Source organism: Megalobrama amblycephala, linkage group LG11, assembly GCF_018812025.1.
Source record: "Megalobrama amblycephala isolate DHTTF-2021 linkage group LG11, ASM1881202v1, whole genome shotgun sequence".
NCBI lineage: Eukaryota > Metazoa > Chordata > Actinopteri > Cypriniformes > Xenocyprididae > Megalobrama > Megalobrama amblycephala.
In genome coordinates, this window is record NC_063054.1 from 10317969 (window position 1) to 10340646 (window position 22678).

Below are 22678 nucleotides of genomic sequence, written 5' to 3' on the forward strand. Positions count from 1 at the left end.
CAGTTTTTTTCAGTAATAATAGCATATTGGCGATTTGGAATATTATCCAGTGTGTATCCGTATTTTATGTTCTAGAAGGCATCAAAGGTTTCTATTTGCAACGTGTTTTTGCAGCATTGAGCAATGTTGCCAATCATAAGCATGTCTGTTGATTTCTTGAATGCAATGGACAATCAGAGATGTTAGAATCCACTCACCGCTCAAAGCTGGAGTTTTTGGAGTTCTGTACGCTCACAAATCCTCTCATGATAACAAAGTGTGGACAATATGTGAATAAGAGATTCCTTGTGCAGTCAGCTTCATTGATTATAACAGAACTTTGTGAGATTGTGTCATCGTGATGAACTAAGATGAGTGACAGCTTTTTAGTGATTACAAGGGGACCGCTCTTTGCATGCTTTCTGAGCGACATATAATCAATATATAATCCAACGGCCAATATAATATTCATGTATTTGAGTGATTATTATTGTCATGTATGCATGACATTTGATTTGGTTGACTAGCCGTCAGTCTGAGTGGGCCAGTGCCACCCTCACCCTTATGTAGCCTTGCCACTTCCATTAACATTGACCTACACCCCCCACCCCCAATATGGATTTAATTCTATTTCTGCAGGTCTTAATAAAGGTCTTAAAAGCCTTAAATTTGATTTTAAAAGCCCTGCAGATGCCCTGTGATGCATCTTTCACAGTCGCTGCTCTCAGTTTGAGCTCAGTGTTAAACCTGCTTTATAATGGCTCGTTAATAAGTAAATAGTAACAGCTGAAGTTCAGTCAGGTCAGAAGAAGCTTCATTTAACCCTTGAACTCAGGACCTGCCCACAGGGAGGCATTCGCTCCTAATCCCAGGTCTAAAACGGATCTCGGTTTTCCCTCTCAGAGTTAGAAAATCACTGATTTCCTGACCTTGGGAATGCCACAGACATCTGACGTTCCCCCGAGGAACAAAACGAGAGAAGGTGACTTTCACTCTGTGTTGCTGCGCTCAGTCTTTCCAGACCTGATTGCACATTCACTTATTCCACTCACTCAAGGGCAAACATATGTCTTGTATACTAATATTCCCCTGGCAGAACTGTTTCCTGTTCGTAGAGTCCACAGCCCATAAAGCAGTAATCTACTACAGCGCGTACGCTGATACTCACCAAACGACCACTGAAATATTTGGCCTTTAAAGTTGCGATATAATTGCAGTGGAAATTGAACATAAATAGCCTCAGAAATCAACTGCCAAGCTTATTTCACGTTGCTCTCCACTCAACAACAACAAATCTGTGCTGCTAGCCTCTGTGCTAGTTTCTCAGGCAACCGTGTTCCAGATTGCAGCATTAATTATAAATGTGAAACGGATGACGTAGAAAATGAATTAAATTAATTTAAAATGAGATATGTGGAAGTCACACAAGCCATTGAAGGACATCTGTCAGTCTCGCACGTTCTTGAAATGAGATAAATGTCAGATATATTTCTTTTTTAATATTTCCGAAGTGATTTTGAGTAAGCGTTGTCTAAAAAAGTCAACAATTTTGGTTGAGTAGGTAGTGTACAGCACTCATTGGATTGGATCTCTTCCCAATCGTCTCTTGTTCTCGACGTGTCCTGTTATGTAAAAGCATTAAAAGGCTATAAATAAATGAAAGAATTTATGAAAACAAAGAGTAATTGCAAGTGTTAATAAAGTGACACATCTCTCTCTTTCTCTCTTATAGAGGAGTAATGATGAGAACGGGAACTGTTCTGGGAACAGTATGGAGTTCCCCACCACTAATCTGTATGAGCTGGAGAGCCGAGTGTTCACTGATCACTGGTCCATCCCGTACAAGAGAGAGGAATCGCTCGGCAAATGCCTCATCGCCTCCACCTGCCTGGCCAGACTTGGTAAGTCCTCATGGCATTTTTACATACATGTCTGGATGTTTGTATCCTCTAGAAAGAAATTACACTTCTGAAATCTTGAATTCTCTCTCCAGGCCTGGCTGATGCAGATGAGAACTGTAAGAGGTTCATTGACCGCTGCATGCCTGAGGCCTTCAAAAAGGTTTGTGTGTGTGTTTGGATAAGCAGGCATGTAATAAACTCTACCAGGTGTTTGTTGGAAATTGTTATAAAAATCGAGATGAGATGAATAATTCAGATGTTATATGGTGTTGTAGTTGCTGACGTCCAGTGCGGTGCACAAGTGGGGAACTGAGATTCACGAGGGCATCTATAACATGCTGATGCTGCTGGTGGATTTGGTGGCGGAGAGAGTCAAACAGGATCCCATACCCATCGGCCTCATGGGAGTTCTTACTATGGTACACATACCCTTTTGATTTTTACATTCTAGTAATTGTGCTTTGCTTTTACTAGGACTACGACCGGATGATATAACTAAAATAATGATATATTTTTTGACGATAATCTATATGTATTTGCTTTTCAATATTAACGTTATACATTTTTGTCAAATTAACCAAACAGTCATTGTAGGTATGTAGACTCAATAAAATATTGTAAGTAAACATAAAGAAAAAAAAAAAAAAAAGAAAAAAAAATATAAATACACACACACACACACACACACATATATATATTTACACACACATATATATATATATATATATATATATATATATATATATATATATATATATATATATATATATATATATATATATATATATATATATATATATATATATATATTTTTTTTGTTTTTTTTTGTTTACTAAGTGAATAAAATACTTTTTTAAAATGTATATGAACCAATATAACAATTAATGTATTTATTTTGTATTATGTATAATACATATTATTAATGTGTTTCTCTTTAATATACAATATTAATAATATTTTAATATATAATACTTTAATATACAATATTAAAAATAATATATATTTTTATATACAAATGTATTTTAATAATTAATTTTGCATATATAATATGTTACATACATATACATTCATGTGTGTGTATATATATATATATATATATATATATATATATATATATATATATATATATATATATATTGTTTTTTTTTATTTTAATGAACCAATATAACAAGTAATGTATTTATTTTGTATTATGTATAATACATATCATTAATATTTTATGCTTTAATATATATGTTATATGCAAATTTATTTTAATAACAGTTCATGCTTATTAATATAATACATTAAATAAATATACATGCATATATAAATATATATTTATTGTATTTGTTTGTTTACTTGTTATATCGGTTCATTTAATGTAACAGTTCATACATATTAATATATATGTAAATATAAATATATATTTATTTATTGCATTTAAATATACAAATATATTCAATATATATAATATACTATATATACAATAAATGTGATATGTAAAATATGCAATATTTATGTACTTTTTTTAAGAATTGTAATGAACATTAAAATATTTTTATATAATATTAAAACAAAATGGCATGTTAAAAAAAATCCAATTTCATGTTGAGAATTATATATGAACATTGATGGCACAAACAAATGATTGAATCAGAGTTTTGAATTTTATTCCGTCAGTTTGAATCAATTCAAATAAATTTTTTTGGCACTTACCGTCTCAGTAGTCTCCGCCTCAGACGTCACGCACATGGACCGTTGGCTGAACATCTGATGCATAAGGCAAACAAAATTGGAAACACTTTGGGAGTTTTGAAGTCGTCATCTGATTGGTTGAATTATACACAATGAATTATACAGGATTGTCGTAGGGACATCGACTTCACATTTTCATGGCCCTAAACATGACGCGGAACAAAGCGAACTGTTATTAGTTGCTTTACATGTCAGTAAGATGTCCTCTTGGGTGTTCCTTGGCAAATGAAAGCTGTGATGGAGTCCAGACCTTCATCCGTCAGTCTGAAGTGGCTACGCAAGACTACCTACTCACACAATTTCAATACAGAATTTTAAAAATGGGTGACATTTAACACATTTCTGTCTGCACTATGTCTGACTATATTTATGAAACTACAGGATTTCTCTTTTTTTTTTTTTTGTAATTTTATATCACCAGTAAATTCACAACATGTTTTCCCTGTGTTGATTTATTGACAGGCTTTTAACCCCGATAACGAGTATCACTTTAAGAATCGGATGAAGGCCTGTCAGAGGAACTGGGCGGAAGTGTTTGGAGAGGACAGCATGTTTGCTGTGTCTCCCAGCTCCAGCTACCAGAAGGTACAGTAAAAGTTCATGTGTGGGTGTGTACGTGTGCTTTCGGCGTGACGCTTGACTTGACAGTCCTAGTTAATGGACAGAAAAACTGGTTTTGTAGATTCCTACATGTGTGTTGTCAGGAAAATAGTGGCAGTGTTGTTTTTTCCTTTCAGAAGAACCTGTGTGCACATGTGTGCGTGTTTGATGGGAGGATAGAGAATGAAAAATCAGCAAATTTATGATTTAAGAAATTGTACTTTTTTTTAAGCCAATGACTGCAAGTAAAAAGCCTGTTAACTGCAAAGCAATAAAGGTTCATTTACACCATGAAACATGCTATTCTAAATATATTCTCTAAGATAAAATTATATAATTTGTAAAGAAACAACTTGCATAAGTGAAGAATATACTACTTTTTTTTTTTTTTTTTTTGCATGAAATTTAACACATGTTCTGTGTTCTGATTGAACCAGGAGCCTCACGGCTGGCTGGTGGACTTAGTGAATCGGGTAAGAGCTTCAGTCACGAACACTGATGGATGGAGTTATATTATATTACCTCACATTAGACATCAGACAAATCTATGTGGTGTTCAATATCTCTTAATATGACTCTTTCTTATATCTGCAGTTTGGAGAGATGGGAGGCTTCACAGCAATTCAGTGCAAGCTCAACCAGGAAGAAATAGAGATTGGGGTAAGATTGGGGCACTTTTCTAAATATTCCTGATATTGAATTTTATATTTATTTACCGCAAATGCCCAAGGTCCATAATAATGGGACAATAGTTGTTATTATTTATAGTAATTATCCCTTGTGAACTGACTTTCTCAGTTGCACATTTGTGGTGGCTTATGGCTTGCTTGACACAAATGACCGTCATAGCATTTCATTTTACATTGATGAGAATCGAGCAGTAGAAATGAAATGGCTGAAACTTTGTTTCCCGTAATTGTGATTTTCTGTGTAAACACGCATGCAGCTTCTTTCCTCAAAGCTCTTGTTTATTTTAGATGCAATTCTAATCTTTGCTGATGTTCTGTTATTTCCTCAACCAATTTCTTAGCTACAATTATGAAAAATGAATATGCATGTAAATACATAAATGTGTAACAGAAACAAAAACAAAATGGAAATGAACTGCAACTATTAAAACCATTACCAAAGTGGACTAAAACTAAACTGGAATGTAAAGAAACTTTAAAAAATAGTGTTAAAGTGCCACTATTGTGCTATTTTGGATTAGAAGTTCCTTAATTTGTTTTGGAGATCTTCTACAACAAGTTTACATGAATTCAAGGTCAAAAACACTTTCATTTTAATCATAATATCCATTGCACCTCTTTTCTCACAGTGTCTGAAATCCTTCGATTAAGGATTAAGTCTCTCTAAACCCCTTCTTTCCCAGAGCCTACTCTGCTCTGATTGGTCAGATGGCCCAGTCTGTTGTGATTGGTCGACTGCTTACAGCACATGTCGAAAAAAAAAAACGCCCATTACCATATCTGAATTTCAGCTCCAGAGGCTTCCTCAGCACTCGAAATACGAACAGTAAAGATGGCTTTTGTTTTACCGTATCAATTCGAGCCCGAGTCCTCATCCTTTGGAAGTTTATCCAAAGTGAAAAAAAGTAAGACTGGAATTACTGACGACTCGTTTCAGGCAGTTCAGAATTAGTCTTTCTTTTGGTAAATGTATCGTGCACTTTGATCTTTGAAACTCTGCAGACCTTTTACATTCACAAACGGCTATATTACACACAACATGAAAGATAATATCTGAAGAAGAAAAAAAAAGCATAATGGGGCACTTTAAAATTAAAGCAAATTTGAAAATGCAAAATAATAACCTTAAATTTAAAAGAGACATTAGTTCGCACAGACGATGAGCTTAGATATCCCAGATATGAGCTGGAATGGTTATCTTGGGGTTGAAAGTTCTGTTGGTATAATAATGAAATGGCAAAGAAATGAATGGACAATTCATGTGTCATCAGAGCAAGAGAGTGAAGAAGAATTGTCTGGATGAAGAGAGGCAGTATGAGTGAGATGCTGAGAGAGAGAGAGAGTTGAACGAGGGCAGATTCTATTATAGCGTGTGTGCTAAAGAGCTCAGGATGTTTATCACCATCACTGAGCGCATCCTACACACAGCAGACAGTGAGAAAAAGACGAGAGCAGGGGGATGAGAGGGAAAATGAGATGCCACATTCCTATGGGCAGAAAAAAGGAGCATTCAGGCCAGTTATTAAAGGGGTCCTTGATTATGATTTCACATTTTTAACTGTAGTTAGTGTGTAATGTTGCTGTTTGAGCATAAACAACATCTGAAAAGTTACAATGCTCAAAGTTCAATGCAAAGGGAGATATTTTCTTTTACAGAAATCGATTTTTAAGGACTACAACAAATGGTTAGTAGGGACTGCACCAACCCCAAAATTGAACCCCGCCCCTGAGCACATGCAACAAAGGGGATGAGGCCATGTTGGGCTGCTTTAGAGAAGAGGAAGAGTTGTTGTAGTAGAGTGTTGTTGCCACGCCCTTATTTTACGCCAGACTGCTTCACAAACGAGGGTCAATTCAACACTGGATTTGCACAAAAGATGAACATGACGGCACATGCTAGTCGATGAGTTGAATCAACTCCACAGCAACTACATACATTTATCCACTAACCATTCAGAAACGTCCAGATGCATTCTAAAAGTTGTAACTTCTTCCTGAGTCTCTCCATCAGTGTCGACTCTGGTTTGAACAATGTAAGGCTGAACACCGTTACTGACAATCCTCATTTTGGCTGTGTGAGATTCTCCAGCTTTGTTGTTGTTGAGCAACCGAAGCACGAGGTGTTAAAGCTCCACCCTCTTCTGGAAAGGGGGCTGGGAGCAGCAGCTCATTTGCATTTAAAGGGACACACACAAATGCAGTGTTTTCGCTCACACCCAAATAAGGGCAAATTTGACAAGCTATAATAAATGATCTGTGGGGTATTTTGAGCTCAAACTTTAGAGACACATTCTGGGGACACCAGAGACTTATGTTATGTCTTGTAAAAGGGGCATTATAGGTCCCCTTTAAAGGATTAGTCCACTTTTAAATACACTTTTCCTGATAAATTTACTCACCCCCCTGTCATCCAAGATGTTCATGTCTTTCTTTCATCAGTCGAAAAGAAATGAAGGTTTTTGAGGAAAACATTCCAGGATTTTTCTCCTTACAGTGGATTTCAATGGCTACCAACAGATTGAAGGTCAAAATTACAGTTTCAGTGCAGCTTCAATGCTTTCAACGATCCCAGATGAGTAATAAGGGTCTTATCTAACGAATCGATCGGTCATTTTCGAAAAAAAATACAACAAAATATCGCCTTGAACGTACTTTCCGCTTCCGCATTCTTCATAACGCTTACGCTGAATGTTCTACGCCTTCCCTATTCTACTTATGGAACGAACGCGGTGCCAGTTTCGTTTTTTTCCGTAACTTGAATAGGGAAGGCGTAGGACATTCAGCGTAAGCGTTATGAAGAATGCGGAAGCGGAAAGTACGTTCAAGGCGATATTTTGTTTATAAAGCATAAACGGTTGTATTTTTTTCGAAAATGACCAATCGATTCGTTAGATAAGACCCTTATTACTCATCTGGTATCGTTTAAAGCCCTTGAAGCTGCACTGAAACTGTCATTTTGACCTTCAACCTGTTGGTAGCCATTGAAATCCACTGTAAGGAGAAAAATCCTGGAATGTTTTCCTCAAAAACCTTCATTTCTTTTCGACTGACGAAAGAAAGACATGAACATCTTGGATGACATGGGGGTGAGTACATTTATCAGGAAAAGTGTATTTAAAAGTGGACTAATCCTTTAAGTTACACACTAACAGAATTGATTTTAAACACTAATTCTCATCAAGCCCTCTGAGGTCATGCAGTTGTCTGAAAAACATGAAAAAGTGAGTAAGTGGGATAATGTCAAAGAATTCGACCACACAGCCCTCAAACACAAACTAACAATGTTTATATGGTCAGACAGGAGGGTAGATAAACTAGGCAGGATGGTTTTGTTTTGGTTTATGTTTTGTTTTTCCTTGTTTTTCCTAAGAAGACGCCAATGTAAAAAAAAAAAAAAACCTCTCAGAAAAGCATCTAATCTGGTCTGAGACAGACAGATAGATGCTCAGAATTGACAGCTTCATTATTTTTAGCAGAAGAGGTGTCCGCTCCCCCTTCAGTACAAGCGTGTAAATGCCCCCCCTTGTCTTGAAGCTGTGAAGCCGCCTTGTTTTTGGTTCCGCCCGCTTGTCTTTTGAAGGTGGGCATTAGCATGATCTGGGTGCCAGGGCTGAGAGATAGAGCTGGCGACAGGGAAAAGATGCTTTGATTTAGGATTTGCATATTAATAGCCTTAACACAGGAACAGGAAGTTTGAGGCAGGCGTAGGGAGGGAAATTCTTTTCAGGAGCACATACGACCTGCTGTGGCACGTAAAGGAAACTCCGCTGGTTCGTCGCCAGCTATGTTTGAATCTCAGACATAAAGGGATGCCCTGCTACAGTAACTATTTAGACCGTAGTGAGGGTGAGTCAATTAAAGCCAGAAAACAAGAGAAGGACGCTGTCTTCTCTCCTCCACTGACTGGACTGATTCATTCACTCTCTCCACTGGATGAGAAGTCATTAGATGCTGAACAGAGGAGTGATTCATCTGTGCTGACTCGATGTTGGCAAATAGCTCTAAAGAGATGTATGCCAGCAGAGACATGTATAAATGTTGTATAAAAATCCCTGTAGTTATGTAAAAATGTTGTATGGCTTAGTATTTAATCAGGTGCCTCTGAGTGGCCATTTAAAGGATTAGTTCACTTTCAAATAAAATTTTCCTGATAATTTACTCACCCCCATGTCATCCAAGATGTTCATGTCTTTCTTTCTTCAGTCGAAAAGAAATGAAGGTTTTTGATGAAAACATTCCAGGATTATTCTCCTTAAAGTGGACTTCAATGGACTCCAAACCGTTGAAGGTCAAAATTACAGTTTCAGTGCAGCTTCAAAGAGCTTTAAACGACACCAGACGAGGAATAAGAGTCTTATCTAGCAAAACGATCAATCATTTAAAAAAAAAAAAAGTAAATGTACAGTGTGTGCAGAATTATTAGGCAAGTTGATTTTCTGATCATATTTTTTTCCCAAGCACATTTTACCAATTCCAATCCACATCAATCTTAATAACTACTATTAATATTGTTTTTAATCATTTATAAGTGATATATAATTGTTCATGAAGGCTGGAAATGAAAAATGCCTTATATTTAGGTGTGCAGAATTATTAGGCAGGTTTTCTTTTACAGGCAAAATGAGCCAAAAAAGAGATTTAACTCAGACTGAAAAGTCAAAAATTATTAAAGACTCATGAGAAGGATGCAATACTAATGCAATATTAGAAATTGCAAAGTTAAAGCATGACCAAGGGACAGCAAAATGCTCATTGGGTCAGCGGGGTCAGACAAAAACAGGTGGAAAAGAAAAGACACATGTTAACTGCAAAATAATTAAGAATTAAGGTGAAGAATTAAGTGTGAAACCATCAGGAACCCTTTAGTCTCCAGCGCCACCATTTTCCAGAACTGCAACCTACCTGGAGTCTCCAGAAGTGCAAGGTGTCAGGATCTCAGAGACTTAGGTTAGCTAAAGAATCCTAAAAAATGACCCGCACTTGATAAGAATCACAAGCTGAAGTGTTATAAAATACATGAAGACTGGGTTTTTATAGGCCTTATAAACAGACAGCTTGAGAGTGACTCCTGAAGGACCAGCACCACATCCTCTTGTACCACTGTTTGAAGAATTTATCTTCCAGAATCTGGCAGTAAGTTTTGGAAGATCATTTTTAGTCCATCTCTGCAAGACGGACATTTCAGGATAAGAGATGGACTAAAAGTGAACTCCCACACCTTACTGCCAGATTCTGGATAAATTCTTCAAACAGTGGTACAAGAGGATGTGGTGCTGGTCCTTCAGGAGTCACTCTCAAGCTGTCTGTCTATAAGGCCTATAAAAACCCAGTCTTCATGTATTTTATAACACTTCAGCTTGTGATTCTTATTAAGTGCGGGTCATTTTTTAGGATTCTTTAGCTAACCTAAGTCTCTGAGATCCTGACACCTTGCACTTCTGGAGACTCCAGGTAGGTTGCAGTTCTGGAAAATGGTGGCGCTGGAGACTAAAGGGTTCCTGATGGTTTCACACTTAATTCTTCACCTTAATTCTTAATTATTTTGCAGTTAACATGTGTCTTTTCTTTTCCACCTGTTTTTGTCTGACCCCGCTGACCCAATGAGCATTTTGCTGTCCCTTGGTCATGCTTTAACTTTGCAATTTCTAGTATTGCATTAGTATTGCATCCTTCTCATGAGTATTTAATAATTTTTGACTTTTCAGTCTGAGTTAAATCTCTTTTTTGGCTCATTTTGCCTGTAAAAGAAAACCTGCCTAATAATTCTGCACACCTGAATATAAGGCATTTTTCATTTCCAGCCTTCATGAACAATTATATATCACTTATAAATGATTAAAAACAATATTAATAGTAGTTATTAAGATTGATGTGGATTGGAATTGGTAAAATGTGCTTGGGAAAAAAATATGATCAGAAAATCAACTTGCCTAATAATTCTGCACACACTGTATATGCTTTATATAAACAAATGATCGCCTTCCAAGTGCTTCCGCCAAAACCGCACTTTCGTATTCTACAAAAAGCTTACGCTGTATGTCCTACGCCTTCCCGGTTTTGGCGGAAGCATTAGGAAGGTGATCATTTGTTTATATAAAGCGCATACATTTACATTTTTTTCAAAAATGACTGATCATTTCGCTAGATAAGACCCTTATTCCTCGTCTGGTATTGTTTAAAGCTCTTTGAAGCTGCACTGAAACTGTAATTTTGACCTTCAGCCGTTTGGAGGCCATTGAAGTCCACTATAAGGAGAATAATCCTGGAAGGTTGTCATCAAAAACCTTTGCTGTGTCTCATTTCATTTAATTTCGAAGGCTGCATCCTCAAGAGGACGAATCCTGTGAAGGATGCGGTATATGGAGTGTCCTTAGTCAGAATTAAACGAGACATCCTTTGTAAGACACCCAGGCAGGAAAGGAAACAGGAAGTATATCGTTGCTATGCCAACGCACTCACAGCAGCCGTTGCGCTCTCAGCAAATGAATGAAAATTATTAATAAATTTGTATGTAATTTGAAAAGAAAATGTATTTACATGTTTTATTTTGGTTAATGCTTGAGGAGCTGGCTTATGTACAACAGATATCTGTTACGGAGACAAAGGAGGAGGATATTAGGAAGAACAAAGTTTTAAACAAAAACAAGCTTGAAACTACTTACATTTAAACACATCTTCACTTGTACATTTGTCGACGGCGCCATTTATTTATTATTTATTTTAAAATAAATGACGGTTGTTAACAGCGACGCAAAGAATTGTGGGCTATCTGCAGCAGCGAAGGATACACCTCATGCATCCTCTGAATTCCTGTGAAAGAAGGACGCATTCCAAGGTCGCGTTCGGAGAGTCCTACTTACTTTTCTGAAACGATACAGCCTCAGTGACGTATGCAACCTTCGAATGCGACCTCCGGAGGACGCAGCCTTTGGAATGAGACACAGCTCTTAATTTCTTTTCGACTGAAGAAAGAAAGACATGGACATTTTGGATGACATGGGGGTGAGTAAATTATCAGGAAAATTTTATTTGAAAGTGAACTAATCCTTTAAGGGTTAGTTCACCCTTAAATAAAGCTTCCCTCATGTCATTCTAAATGTGTCTGCTGAAATTTTAAAGAATCTTCTCATGGCTCTTTTCCATAAAACGAAAAGATTTTGTTTTCATGCCACTGGCGAATGTCTCATACAGGTTTGGAACGACATAAATGATGACTGAATTTCCTTTCTTTCTTTCTTTTTGTCCAACTATCCCTTTAGAGTTTACTCACCCTTTGTTGCCATGTCATGTCTCCAGCTTAGAGAAACATTTTTCTTTTATCACGGGAGAAAATGTGTATTTGATGTTTCATTACTGATTTGTTTTTGTGGTAACATTCAGAGTAAAATATACATGTGTCTGTGTGTTTTCTCAGTGTGTATCAGCTCTGGTTCAGCCGCTTGGTGTGTGTGCAGAATACCTCAACTCCGGCCTGGTGCAGGTGAGTGTTTCTTCTCACACACATCCGTTACACGGATCCCTGGATTACTTGATTCTGATTGGTCAGAAGTTTATTTGGGTATTTTTTTTGGTAACACTTTACTTGAAGGGGTGTGCATAAGACTGACATGACACCTTCATAATCTTGACATGATACGTGTCATGAATATGAAGGAGGTTTTATGCATGTTTATGACAACTGTCATTAAGTGTCATTCACTCAATTATGTCATTTTTAATGCAAAGATGACATTGTTTTAGATGTCTTTGTTACGACAACTTGACATAAACCAATACATCATAACCTGTCAGTGTCTTTGTCATGACAACTTGACATGAGCAAAACATCATAACCTGTCATAAACATGACATAGCAGATTAATTATCAAACTTAAAAAACTACTTAGCTTTATGGGTTAACATTACATTACATTATTTTGGTAACACTTCAGTATAGGGAACACATATATAAACGATTAACTATGACTTTTCCCTCAATAAACTCTTAATTTACTGTTAATTATAGTATAGTTAATTGTTAGGTTTAGGTATTGGGTAGGATTAAGAATGTAGAATAAGATCATGCAGATTAAGGCATTAATATGTGCTTTATAAGTACTAATAAACAGCCAATATTTTAGCCATATGAATGCTAATAGTAATAAGCAACTAGTTAAAAGACTCTAAAATAAAGTGTTACCATTATTTTATAACAGTGTCATCTTTTTTACGAAATTTGAAATTGTCTATTATCTGACCTTCTGTTGGAGGAAACTTAAAAAAACAAAAAACAAAAACAAAAAAAACATAAAATGAAAACTATTCATGACGCTGTTATAAAATTATTTGTCAGAGTATTGTCACTTAATGACATTTTAATGACAAGTTCAATTTGTACCACTGTACTTGAGCTCAAGATACATATTCATGACACTGTTATAATGGCCTCATGACAGCCAATGTCAAAACCAACCACATGACAGTTTAATGCAATGTTAACCCATAAAGCTAAATAATGTCAAATTGTCATGACAAAGACACTGACAGGTTATGATGTATTGGTTTATGTCAAGTTGTCATAACTCGGACATCTCAAACAATGTCATCTTTGCATTAAAAATGACATAACTGAGCGAATGACAATTAATGATTGTCATAAACATTCATAAAACCTCCTTCATATTCATGACATGTATCATGTCATGATTATGAAGGTGTCATGTCAGTCTTATGCACACCCCTTCAAGTAAAGTGTTACCTTTTTTTTTTTTTTTTTTTTTTATCTAGTTCCACTAGTTTTTTTTTTTTTTTTTTTTTTTTTTAGATATGCTAGTTGTGCTAATTAAAAAATCTCTGTAGTTTAACTAGTTATTTGTAAAACATCTTTGGCTGTTTTTTAAGAATAATTAAAAAATGCCTTGTCAGAAATGCATCTAATCTGGTCAGACAGACAAACAGACAGATGTGAAATAGATAGATTTCATGTAATGTTCGGCTGACTGTACATTCCTTACTTTCCTATCAAGTATAGTTGAACCTTACAGATATTCTTTATATAGTCAGGTTTACCTGTTGTTAATGACATAGTTTTGAAAATGATATTGAATCATAAAGAATACATTTGAATGAACATGTTTTAGAACAATGGTTATCAGAGAAATTTCAAGGACACTGTCATGTGACCTTCACCTTAAAGTTGGTTTTGTTGTATTTTGTAGCCCATGCTGGACCCAGTCATCCATAAGATGATAACATACGTGCAGAACTTGGAGGAGAAAGACCTGAAAGACAAGGTGAGGAACCTGCAGGCTTTATTCACTTTGGTGTGCAGCAGTGTGAGATTTTCACAGCTTTAAAGCTGGATATAAAAAAATAAAATAAATAAATAAATAAAAATGTAAGTGTTGTGGCTGAGTTACACTATCAAAATAGCTAGTAACACAGTAACATTGACCTGACCAATGGCGTGAGTTTGGTGCGGGACTATCTGCTTGACTGACCAGTGACGGATGGGCAAGTGCTTGGGAGACGCGTTTGAAAGCAATAGTGTTGTTTAATGTTGTCCAAAGTACTGACTTCGTTACCAAGTCGGTACTGAAATTTAAAAAATGTGACGATACCAGCATTTCTTTTGGGCGCTGTTGAGCAGATTCTTAATCCTCTGGAGTCTGAGGCTGATTTGGGGCCTGGAGAAGTTTTGACATGCCCTGACATTTGTGCTTTTTTCAGTTGTTCATAAACATATTAATGGAAAAAGTGTCATTACACTGTATTCAGCACAAACTAGGCTACCATAATATGTGAGGAACATGTATGTACATGTTTGTGTTTTTGAAGGAATAACGTTTATGCGTGGTTATTGAAAAAACAAAAAACTTAAGTCACTGAAATAAGGCCAAAAAAAGTATAGTAAATCTGTGTTTACAATACTTTAGGGTATTGGAGGTTGTAAACTGGAGTTTTTGCTTCAAAATTATGTAAGAATTATGCTGCCTACTCCTTCATATAAAACAATATATTGATTTAGTTTTTGTAAGACACTTTTTGCCAAGAGAAACAGTATGCGTGGAGGCGTGAATCACCACTGAATAATGGGCCATTCTCACCTGAGAAGACAAAAGAATTGGATAGTAATGAGCTGAAATGACTTGCATATTAATGAGGCATTTCAGTCAGGTAGGCTGTGAAAAAAACCTTCTGTGATGTCTCAAGCTCATCATGATATATGAAACATACAGAAAAATATTATTACAATATAAAGTAATGGTTTTATATTATACTTTAAAATATAATGTATTTCTGTGATGCAAAGAGTCTGAATATAGGCTTTTAGTTTAAAAGCATGCACATTTGGAGAAATATTGGATTCTCATATGCTTATGTCAATTTTCTATACAGAGGAGTGTATACAAATAAAAGAAGATATTCTATAGTTTCAATTGAAATATTACTTATGTCTCTATGACAAAAAATGACGGAGTATTTTAAATCTGTTTTGCTGCAATGTGAAAAAAACCCTGCAAAACGCGCCGGCGCGTTTTCAGACCTCAGACCCTCTGATTGGCCATTGTGTTCACGCGCTCAACAGATATGTCTGTGATTGGCTACAATGATGAATTAAAAAAACTGTAAATAGATCAATGACATCTTTGACTTTCATCTTTGAATTTAAAAAAAATATGACAATACCAGCATTTTCCCCTAGCTCTTCATCGAGCACTCACACAGAGTTTGAAAGCAGGCACCTATAAGCGGATATATTAAGGATCTGCTGATAGACGCCTGCTTTCAAACGCTCCGTGTGCATATGTGTAAGCGCTCGGTGAAGAGCTAGGGGAAAATGCTGGTATTGTCACACTTTTTTTTTAAATTTCAGTACCGACTTGGTACATTTGTTGAGAAAAATTAATTTCAATGTTGCTTATTTGCCCTGGTTTTGCTGTATTCTTCTGGTTGTTTACAGTATCATGTTTTAAATCTATGAAAATTATCATCCTGTTTTAAATTTCTGTAATGGACGACTTTAACTCCCTCCTTGTTGTTTCTCTCGTTTTATGTTCGTCTCTTTCTCTCTAAAGCGTTTGGTGAGTATTCCAGAGCTCTTGTCGGCCATTAAGCTCCTCTGCATGCGTTTCCAGCGGGAGCTGGTGAACGTCGTGGATGACCTTCGGCTGGACATCCTGCTCCGAATGCTCAAGACGCCCCACTTCAGTGCCAAGATGAACTCCCTCAAAGAGGTTCAAATTCCTTTCTCCTTTCTAGTGCTTAAAGTTCAAGCCTGAGTTCTTCCCTCATGTCGACGGCTCTGTGCTCTTATAGGTCACAAAACTCATCGAGGAAAGCACAGTATCCAAGACTGTGAAGAATGCCATCGACACAGACCGACTCCTGGATTGGCTTGTAGAAAACTCAGTCCTGTCAATAGCTTTGGAAGGTAAGAAGTTCCCTGATCCAGTTTAACATATTAATACTTAATCTCATATCAAACCCATATTGGGCCTGTTAATCTTCTCCGCTTTCATGGTGGTTTACCACTCAGGGGGAAAAAAAATAAAGAAAACATATCAAAATCACTTATTTGATATGCAAGGAGGTTAGCAATCACATGGAGGACATTAACATATTAATGTCTTAAGGGTACAGCCTATTTAAAAAGTGTCAGAGAGAAGGTGGAAAATGCTCATCTAATAATGTAATTATAACTTTATAAGTGAATGCTACAGTAAATATTGCTACAGAAGCATAGAATACAGTCCCTTATAGGAATTAGTTCACTTCAGAATTCAAATTTCCTGATAATTTACTCACCCCCATGTCATCCAAGATGTTTATGTCTTTCTTTCTTCAATGGAAAAGAAATGAGGGAAACATTCCAGGATTTTTTTCCATATAGTGGACTTCAACCGTTACCAGTGGGTTGAAGGTCCAAATTGCAGTTGAAATGCAGCATCAAAGAGCTCTACACGATCCCAGATGAGGAATAAGGGTCTTATCTAGAGAAACAATTGGTCATTAAAAAAAAAAAAGTACAAATTTTATACTTTTTAATCACAAATGCTCATCTTGCACTGCTCTGTGATGTGCCACACATTATGTAATCATGTTGGAAAGGTCACACGTGACGTAGGTGGAAGGACCGAGCAAGTGTTTACAAAGCAGTGTTAATTTCGTTAATGAAAACTATGATGAAAAATGTTCGTTGACGACCTTTTTTTCCATAACTAAGACTAGACAAAGAGAGACGATCATTAAACGATAATAAATGACTAAATCAACACATGTAGTATCATTGACGAAAAAAGATGAGACTGAAATGTGGCTAAAAGACTAAAACTTGACCAAAATCACTTTTTTGAAATCACTTTTTGTTTTTGTCGAATAAAGAGACAAAACATTACAGACATTCATGCTTACGGTTGCCAGACTTCCAGAATTTATCAGAGCTTTTGTGTTAAAAGAACACGTTTGAATTAATCTTTGCAATCTGGCAACCACGTGCGCTCTCTCTACACTGAGGAAGAAGTGATCTGAAAACACAGACAAGTAAGCTGGAGTTCAGCGATCTGTATTTGAGATTTTCTATGTGTCATTCAGTCGGTCTATATTGTGCTGCTCGTTTGCTGACTAAATCTGCGACAAAAGTGAAGGCTGATATCCAGCAGTGGCTCTCAAACTGACGTACATGAACAAAATGCTGAGTTTTGCCACTCATTTAATTCTACTCAACCTTGAAATAACATTAAAACTGAGCATGTATTTCTAGCATGTAAAATGCCGTAAACACATGACATTCAATCAAATTACCTCATCTTTCACGGTCAAAACTGACTGCATCCACACAAACCAGCAAATCGTGCTACATTTGTGCTGTTCTCGACAATAAAAGTGGGGATTTAGCCCTTATACCAGCTTGAAGAACAAAGACAGAGATTTAAGATTAAAATTCTTCGATACAATCATATTATACCAGCAAGAATGCAGTGTTTCCCGAATATTGATTTTATACAACAGTTCAACAAACAAAAGGCTAATATTAAGTGATGTACATTTTAAACAGCATTGTCAGTATTTTTGCTCTATTTTGCAACAAAAGCCACAGCAGAACTGCAGCACACAAGCTGTTTTGTGAAAGAATCTGCGGCTTTGAACGAATCGTTAGTGATTCAATGACCCATTCATAAATACAGCCGCCAGCTTTGATACTGAAAGAATGAATGACTCGATGATTCACTCATAAGAACAGGTGGTGGTTTTAATGTAATATTTAAAAGTATTACTTCGTTTTTATCAGCATTGTATTTATTGAATACAATTTTTTATTTAAAGCATTATTTATTTTATAAAGGCATTTATAAAGGTAAAAAAAAAAATGCTCAATAAATGTGTCAATACAGCCTGTTACCTTGATTCAAATTTTTCATAAGCTTAAATGAATTGGTCTAAAGAGAAAAATTATAATGACTATTTTGTCTAAAGACTACATATAAAATAGCTATCAAAATGAATGTTGGTAACTGTAGTTTGACTTTTGGTTGACTAAAACTAGACTAAAATATGAAAGACAAAAATGACTAAAATGTGACTGATTAAAGAGCATTTTCGTCTGAAGATAAAGACTAAGACTAAGACTAAATCAAAAATGTCTGCCAAAATTAACACGGTTACAAAGCGAACGTGCAAAGACGAAATCAAACCCATAGACATAAACATCTTGGATGACATGAGGGTGAGTGAATCATCAGGACATCTTAATTCTGAACTGAGCTAATCCTTTAAATAAGGCTCTATGACGTGTCTTGTGTATGTGGACGCTCACACTTTCACACTGAGCGAATCATCTGTGTGTTAAAGTGTTCAGAAGTCAGAGTCTCAAACTGTTGCTTTGTGCCTGAAGTCTTTTCACCTCACCCACTCATTTGTGTCATCATCTCTTTATTCAATTGTCTTTATTTAACACCGCCTCATTGTCTTTTCTCTCTTTGTTCTGTTTGCATTTCTCTTGACACTTTCTTTTTTCTCCGCTCACTTTCTCTTTTGCTCCTCTCTTTCACTTTAATGCTTTTGTTTGGTTTAACTTTCTATTTGCATTCTTCCTTTCATTTTCTCTTGTTTTACTTTCATTTTTCTATGCCAACTTTCTCTTTCACTTGTGCTCTCTTTCTCTTATCGGTCTAAATGCCCTCAGTAAAAGTTCTTTTTATGTGGAATGATGGAATTTGTGGATTTTTTTTTTTTTTTTTTTTACTTTATAAGGAATGTATGATGTTTTTTGATGTATTTATTTTTCATAAAGATTTTGTTTGTTCACACTTTTCCTTTTCAAAGCTTTTGTGTAGTCCTTAGGTTGCTCTTTAAAAACATCAAGCTAAACTTGGAATGTATAAAAGTACTGATTATAAACTTGATGGTAAAAGGGGAATTTTGTTTACATGTCTGTGAGTAAAAGCAAAATATGTTTAAAGTTTTTTTATTATTTATAGATGAATAACTTTAAGAGGGTTTTACATTTGTGAGGAGCTAGTTTCTCATTTTTGAGAGTGCAATGTAAAATGTTTTTTTTTTTGTGAAAATGAATAAAATAAGTAAAATATTTCTCTGTCTCTCTGTGTGTGTGCTGTAGGAAACATTGACCAGGCCCAGTACTGTGATAGAATAAAGGGAATCATTGAGCTGTTGGGCAGTAAGCTCTCATTAGATGAACTCTCCAAAATATGGAAAATACAGGTAAGCTTTTTATAGATATTCATCAACTCCATGCTCCATTAAAGCTGCATGAACTTTTGACATTGATTCTCAGAAATATTCTGCGCAGAAGGCTATAAATGTCATTTGGAATAAGACATAAATGAACAGAGAACAGTTCAATTGGCATCCATCTGCATTCCCATTGATTTTCAGGATGGAAATGAAGCTGTAAACAATCTTGAGATTAAATCATTACACAAAGACTGCATCATTTAGTTTAATTTGATGTACTAAGTGCAGTAACTAATAATATTATATATTTTTTCTTGGAAATGCACGTGACAGTAAAGCACTGAGCTTGAGTTGAGATGCAGATAAAACAGACTTTTATTAACAACAGTAACTTGCAAAAACCTAATTTTTATAGGGAAAAATTTACATATTCTACTCTTAAAGGGATTGTTCACCCAAAAATGAAAATTTGATGTTTATCTGCTTACCCCCAGGGCATCCGAGATGTAGGTGTCTTTGTTTCTTCAGTAGAACACAAATGATGATTTTTATCTCCAACCGTTGCCGTCTGACAGTCTTATAATGCGTCTCAATAGGAACTCCATCTATAAGAGTCAAAAAAACACAACAGACAAATCCAAATGAAACCCTGCGGCTCGTGACGACACATTGACGTCCTAAGACACGAAACGATCAGTTTGTGCGAGAAACCGAACAGTATTTATATCATTTTTTACCTCTAAAACACCACTGTGTCCAGCTGCGTTCAGCATTCGGTTAGTGAGGTCTGATCGTGCTCTGACAACGGAAGTGATGTCGCGCACTCATTGAAGCAAAGCGTGAGACATCACTTCCGTCATCAGAACACGTTTTTTGACCTCACTAACTGAACGCAGTTGGACATAGTGGTGTTTTAGAGGTAAAAAGTGATATAAACACAATGATATATCGCACAAACCGATCGTTTCGTGTCTTAGGACATCAGTGTGTCGTCACGAGCTGCAGGGTTTAATTTGGATTTGTCTGTGCATGTTTTTTTGACTCTTATAGATGGAGTTCCTATTGAGACGCATTACAGACGACAACTGTTGGAGTTAAAAATCATCATTTGTGTTCTATTGAAAAAAAAATTCACCTACATCTTGGATGCGCTGGGGGTAAGCAGATAAACATCAAATTTCCATTTTTGGGTGAACTATCCCTTTAATAAATGTACTGTTGTTCTTCTATAGTATCATACTGAACTGACGACAGCTTCAGTGATTATAGAAGGAGTGCTTTGTCTCAGTTTTTGTTTTTCATGACCCTATGTGACTTCTTACTTTAGTACAAAAAAACTTCAACAAAAACTGATTTTATGATTTGATATTTTATAATGTCTAAAAATAAATGAAAAGAGAAAAAAAAAAAAAAAAAATATATATATATATATATATATATATATATATATATATATATATATATATATATATATATATATATATATATATATATATAGTGGAAATGGTTAATTAGCCAATAAATGCTCCTCTGCCGCCATCTATTAGTTATAGTGGTAATTTTTTTTTTTTTTTTTTATTGAAGTGTTTGTTTGCCACCAAGTGTTAGTTTTCCTACATTTTGAAACTTTTAGTTTTATAAAAGGCGAGAATCTTTGAAGGAAGAACAAATAATGTTTTTGGCCCACACTTTAAAAATAACATTTAAATTGGATCATTTTAAGAGCTTTGAAGTGCTGGAAAAAGTGTGACGCATGTAAAAGTCCTTGAAAAGTGCCTGAATTTCACTCTCAAAAGGTTGTACAAACCCTGAAATGAAAAATTGTAAAAACATTTGACTATTTCTGCCACAATACCAGCATTACTACATTAAATCCATGGTGAATGTTGGTGATTTGTGAAGTGAAAAGTCTTCTATAGCTTGTTTGTTTATGGTACAACGTTTCTCCTGGTTTCACGTCAGCACTGTTTGTTCTGATATCTGTGGTTTATAACAGAAAACTAGATCTCGCAGCGACGTTATTAATACTGTGGAGAGTTCAAATGCTTCCTCACTGTAACTCTCAGTGCTTTGTAGAAACGTTATTGCATGATCGAGATCAAGATCTGAGCTTGTGCTGCGTTGTCTATTATTGGTCCGAGTTGATTAACGGTCAGCGCTGCGCAGCTCAAATTAGAAGCATGGTTTCGTTCTGCTTTCGTTTCATTTGCCGCTTGATGTTTCTCATGTGCAACAGAAATGGCAGCTCCTTTAAGCATTCAGTCGCAGTCTGGAACTAAAATGAAAATGAAAACGAAAGATATGAAAATAAAAATGAATTAAAAATATTAATAAAAAGTAATAGTACATCAAGTTGATACTAAGGGGCTGTTTACACTACACTATTTTCAACTAAAAACATGGAAAGAATTTTGGACAGCGGCACCCAAAAGGCTGTTGTCATGTAAATGAAGGGCCAAAACGCATTTAAAATGTTCTGTTTTTAGTTGAAAACTGTGTCCTGTAAACGGCCCCTAAAATAACAATGGTCTCAAGATCACTTATTATCTTTTGCATGATTTTAACATATTAAAAGGTATTAAAACAAATCTAGTTAGAAAACAAGGCAAAAATAATATTATATCATTTTAATGTAGTATAATATTATGTTGTATTTAATGTTTTATATTGCTCTTTTATTTTAAAATTGCTGTTAAAATTAATTTTATGTAGTTTGGTTATATCTGAGCAAAAAGTTGATGTGTCCTGTTTTGTGTGCAGGCTGGTCAATCCTCCACTGTGATAGAGAACATCCACACCATCATCGCCGCTGCTGCTGTCAAGTTCAACTTTGACCAGCTCAGCCACCTCTTCTTCCTCATACAGAAGGTCTTGTCCATCTTCCTTTGGACTCTTTCATCTTTGTGAAGTGTGTTTTTTGACTGTGCCTTGTGTGTTTTCAGAGCTGGGAGGTCGAGAGTGATCGTGTGAGACAGAAGCTACTGAGTCTGATTGGACGGATCGGCAGGGAGGCTCGCTCTGAGGCAACCACAGGAAAGGTGCGTGTCGTCAGAATTAAACTGCGCGTGTATTTCTGTCCATCACCTGAAAGTTGGG

General features: G+C 35.8%; 1 protein-coding gene across 3 annotated transcripts in view; it reads left to right on the top strand.

The window, feature by feature from the left end:
- Positions 1–22678, top strand: part of usp24 (ubiquitin specific peptidase 24) — a 94853-nt gene that overhangs the window by 14795 nt on the left and 57380 nt on the right. For all 3 annotated transcript variants that reach the window (XM_048208611.1, XM_048208612.1, XM_048208614.1), the window contains exons 2-14: positions 1712–1880; positions 1973–2040; positions 2156–2299; positions 4080–4202; positions 4655–4690; positions 4812–4877; positions 12321–12386; positions 14104–14178; positions 15964–16122; positions 16205–16319; positions 19506–19609; positions 22343–22450; positions 22525–22620. In XM_048208611.1, coding sequence (XP_048064568.1) covers positions 1712–1880; positions 1973–2040; positions 2156–2299; positions 4080–4202; positions 4655–4690; positions 4812–4877; positions 12321–12386; positions 14104–14178; positions 15964–16122; positions 16205–16319; positions 19506–19609; positions 22343–22450; positions 22525–22620 — 1329 coding nt within the window. The remainder of the gene's footprint in view (positions 1–1711; positions 1881–1972; positions 2041–2155; positions 2300–4079; positions 4203–4654; positions 4691–4811; positions 4878–12320; positions 12387–14103; positions 14179–15963; positions 16123–16204; positions 16320–19505; positions 19610–22342; positions 22451–22524; positions 22621–22678) is intronic.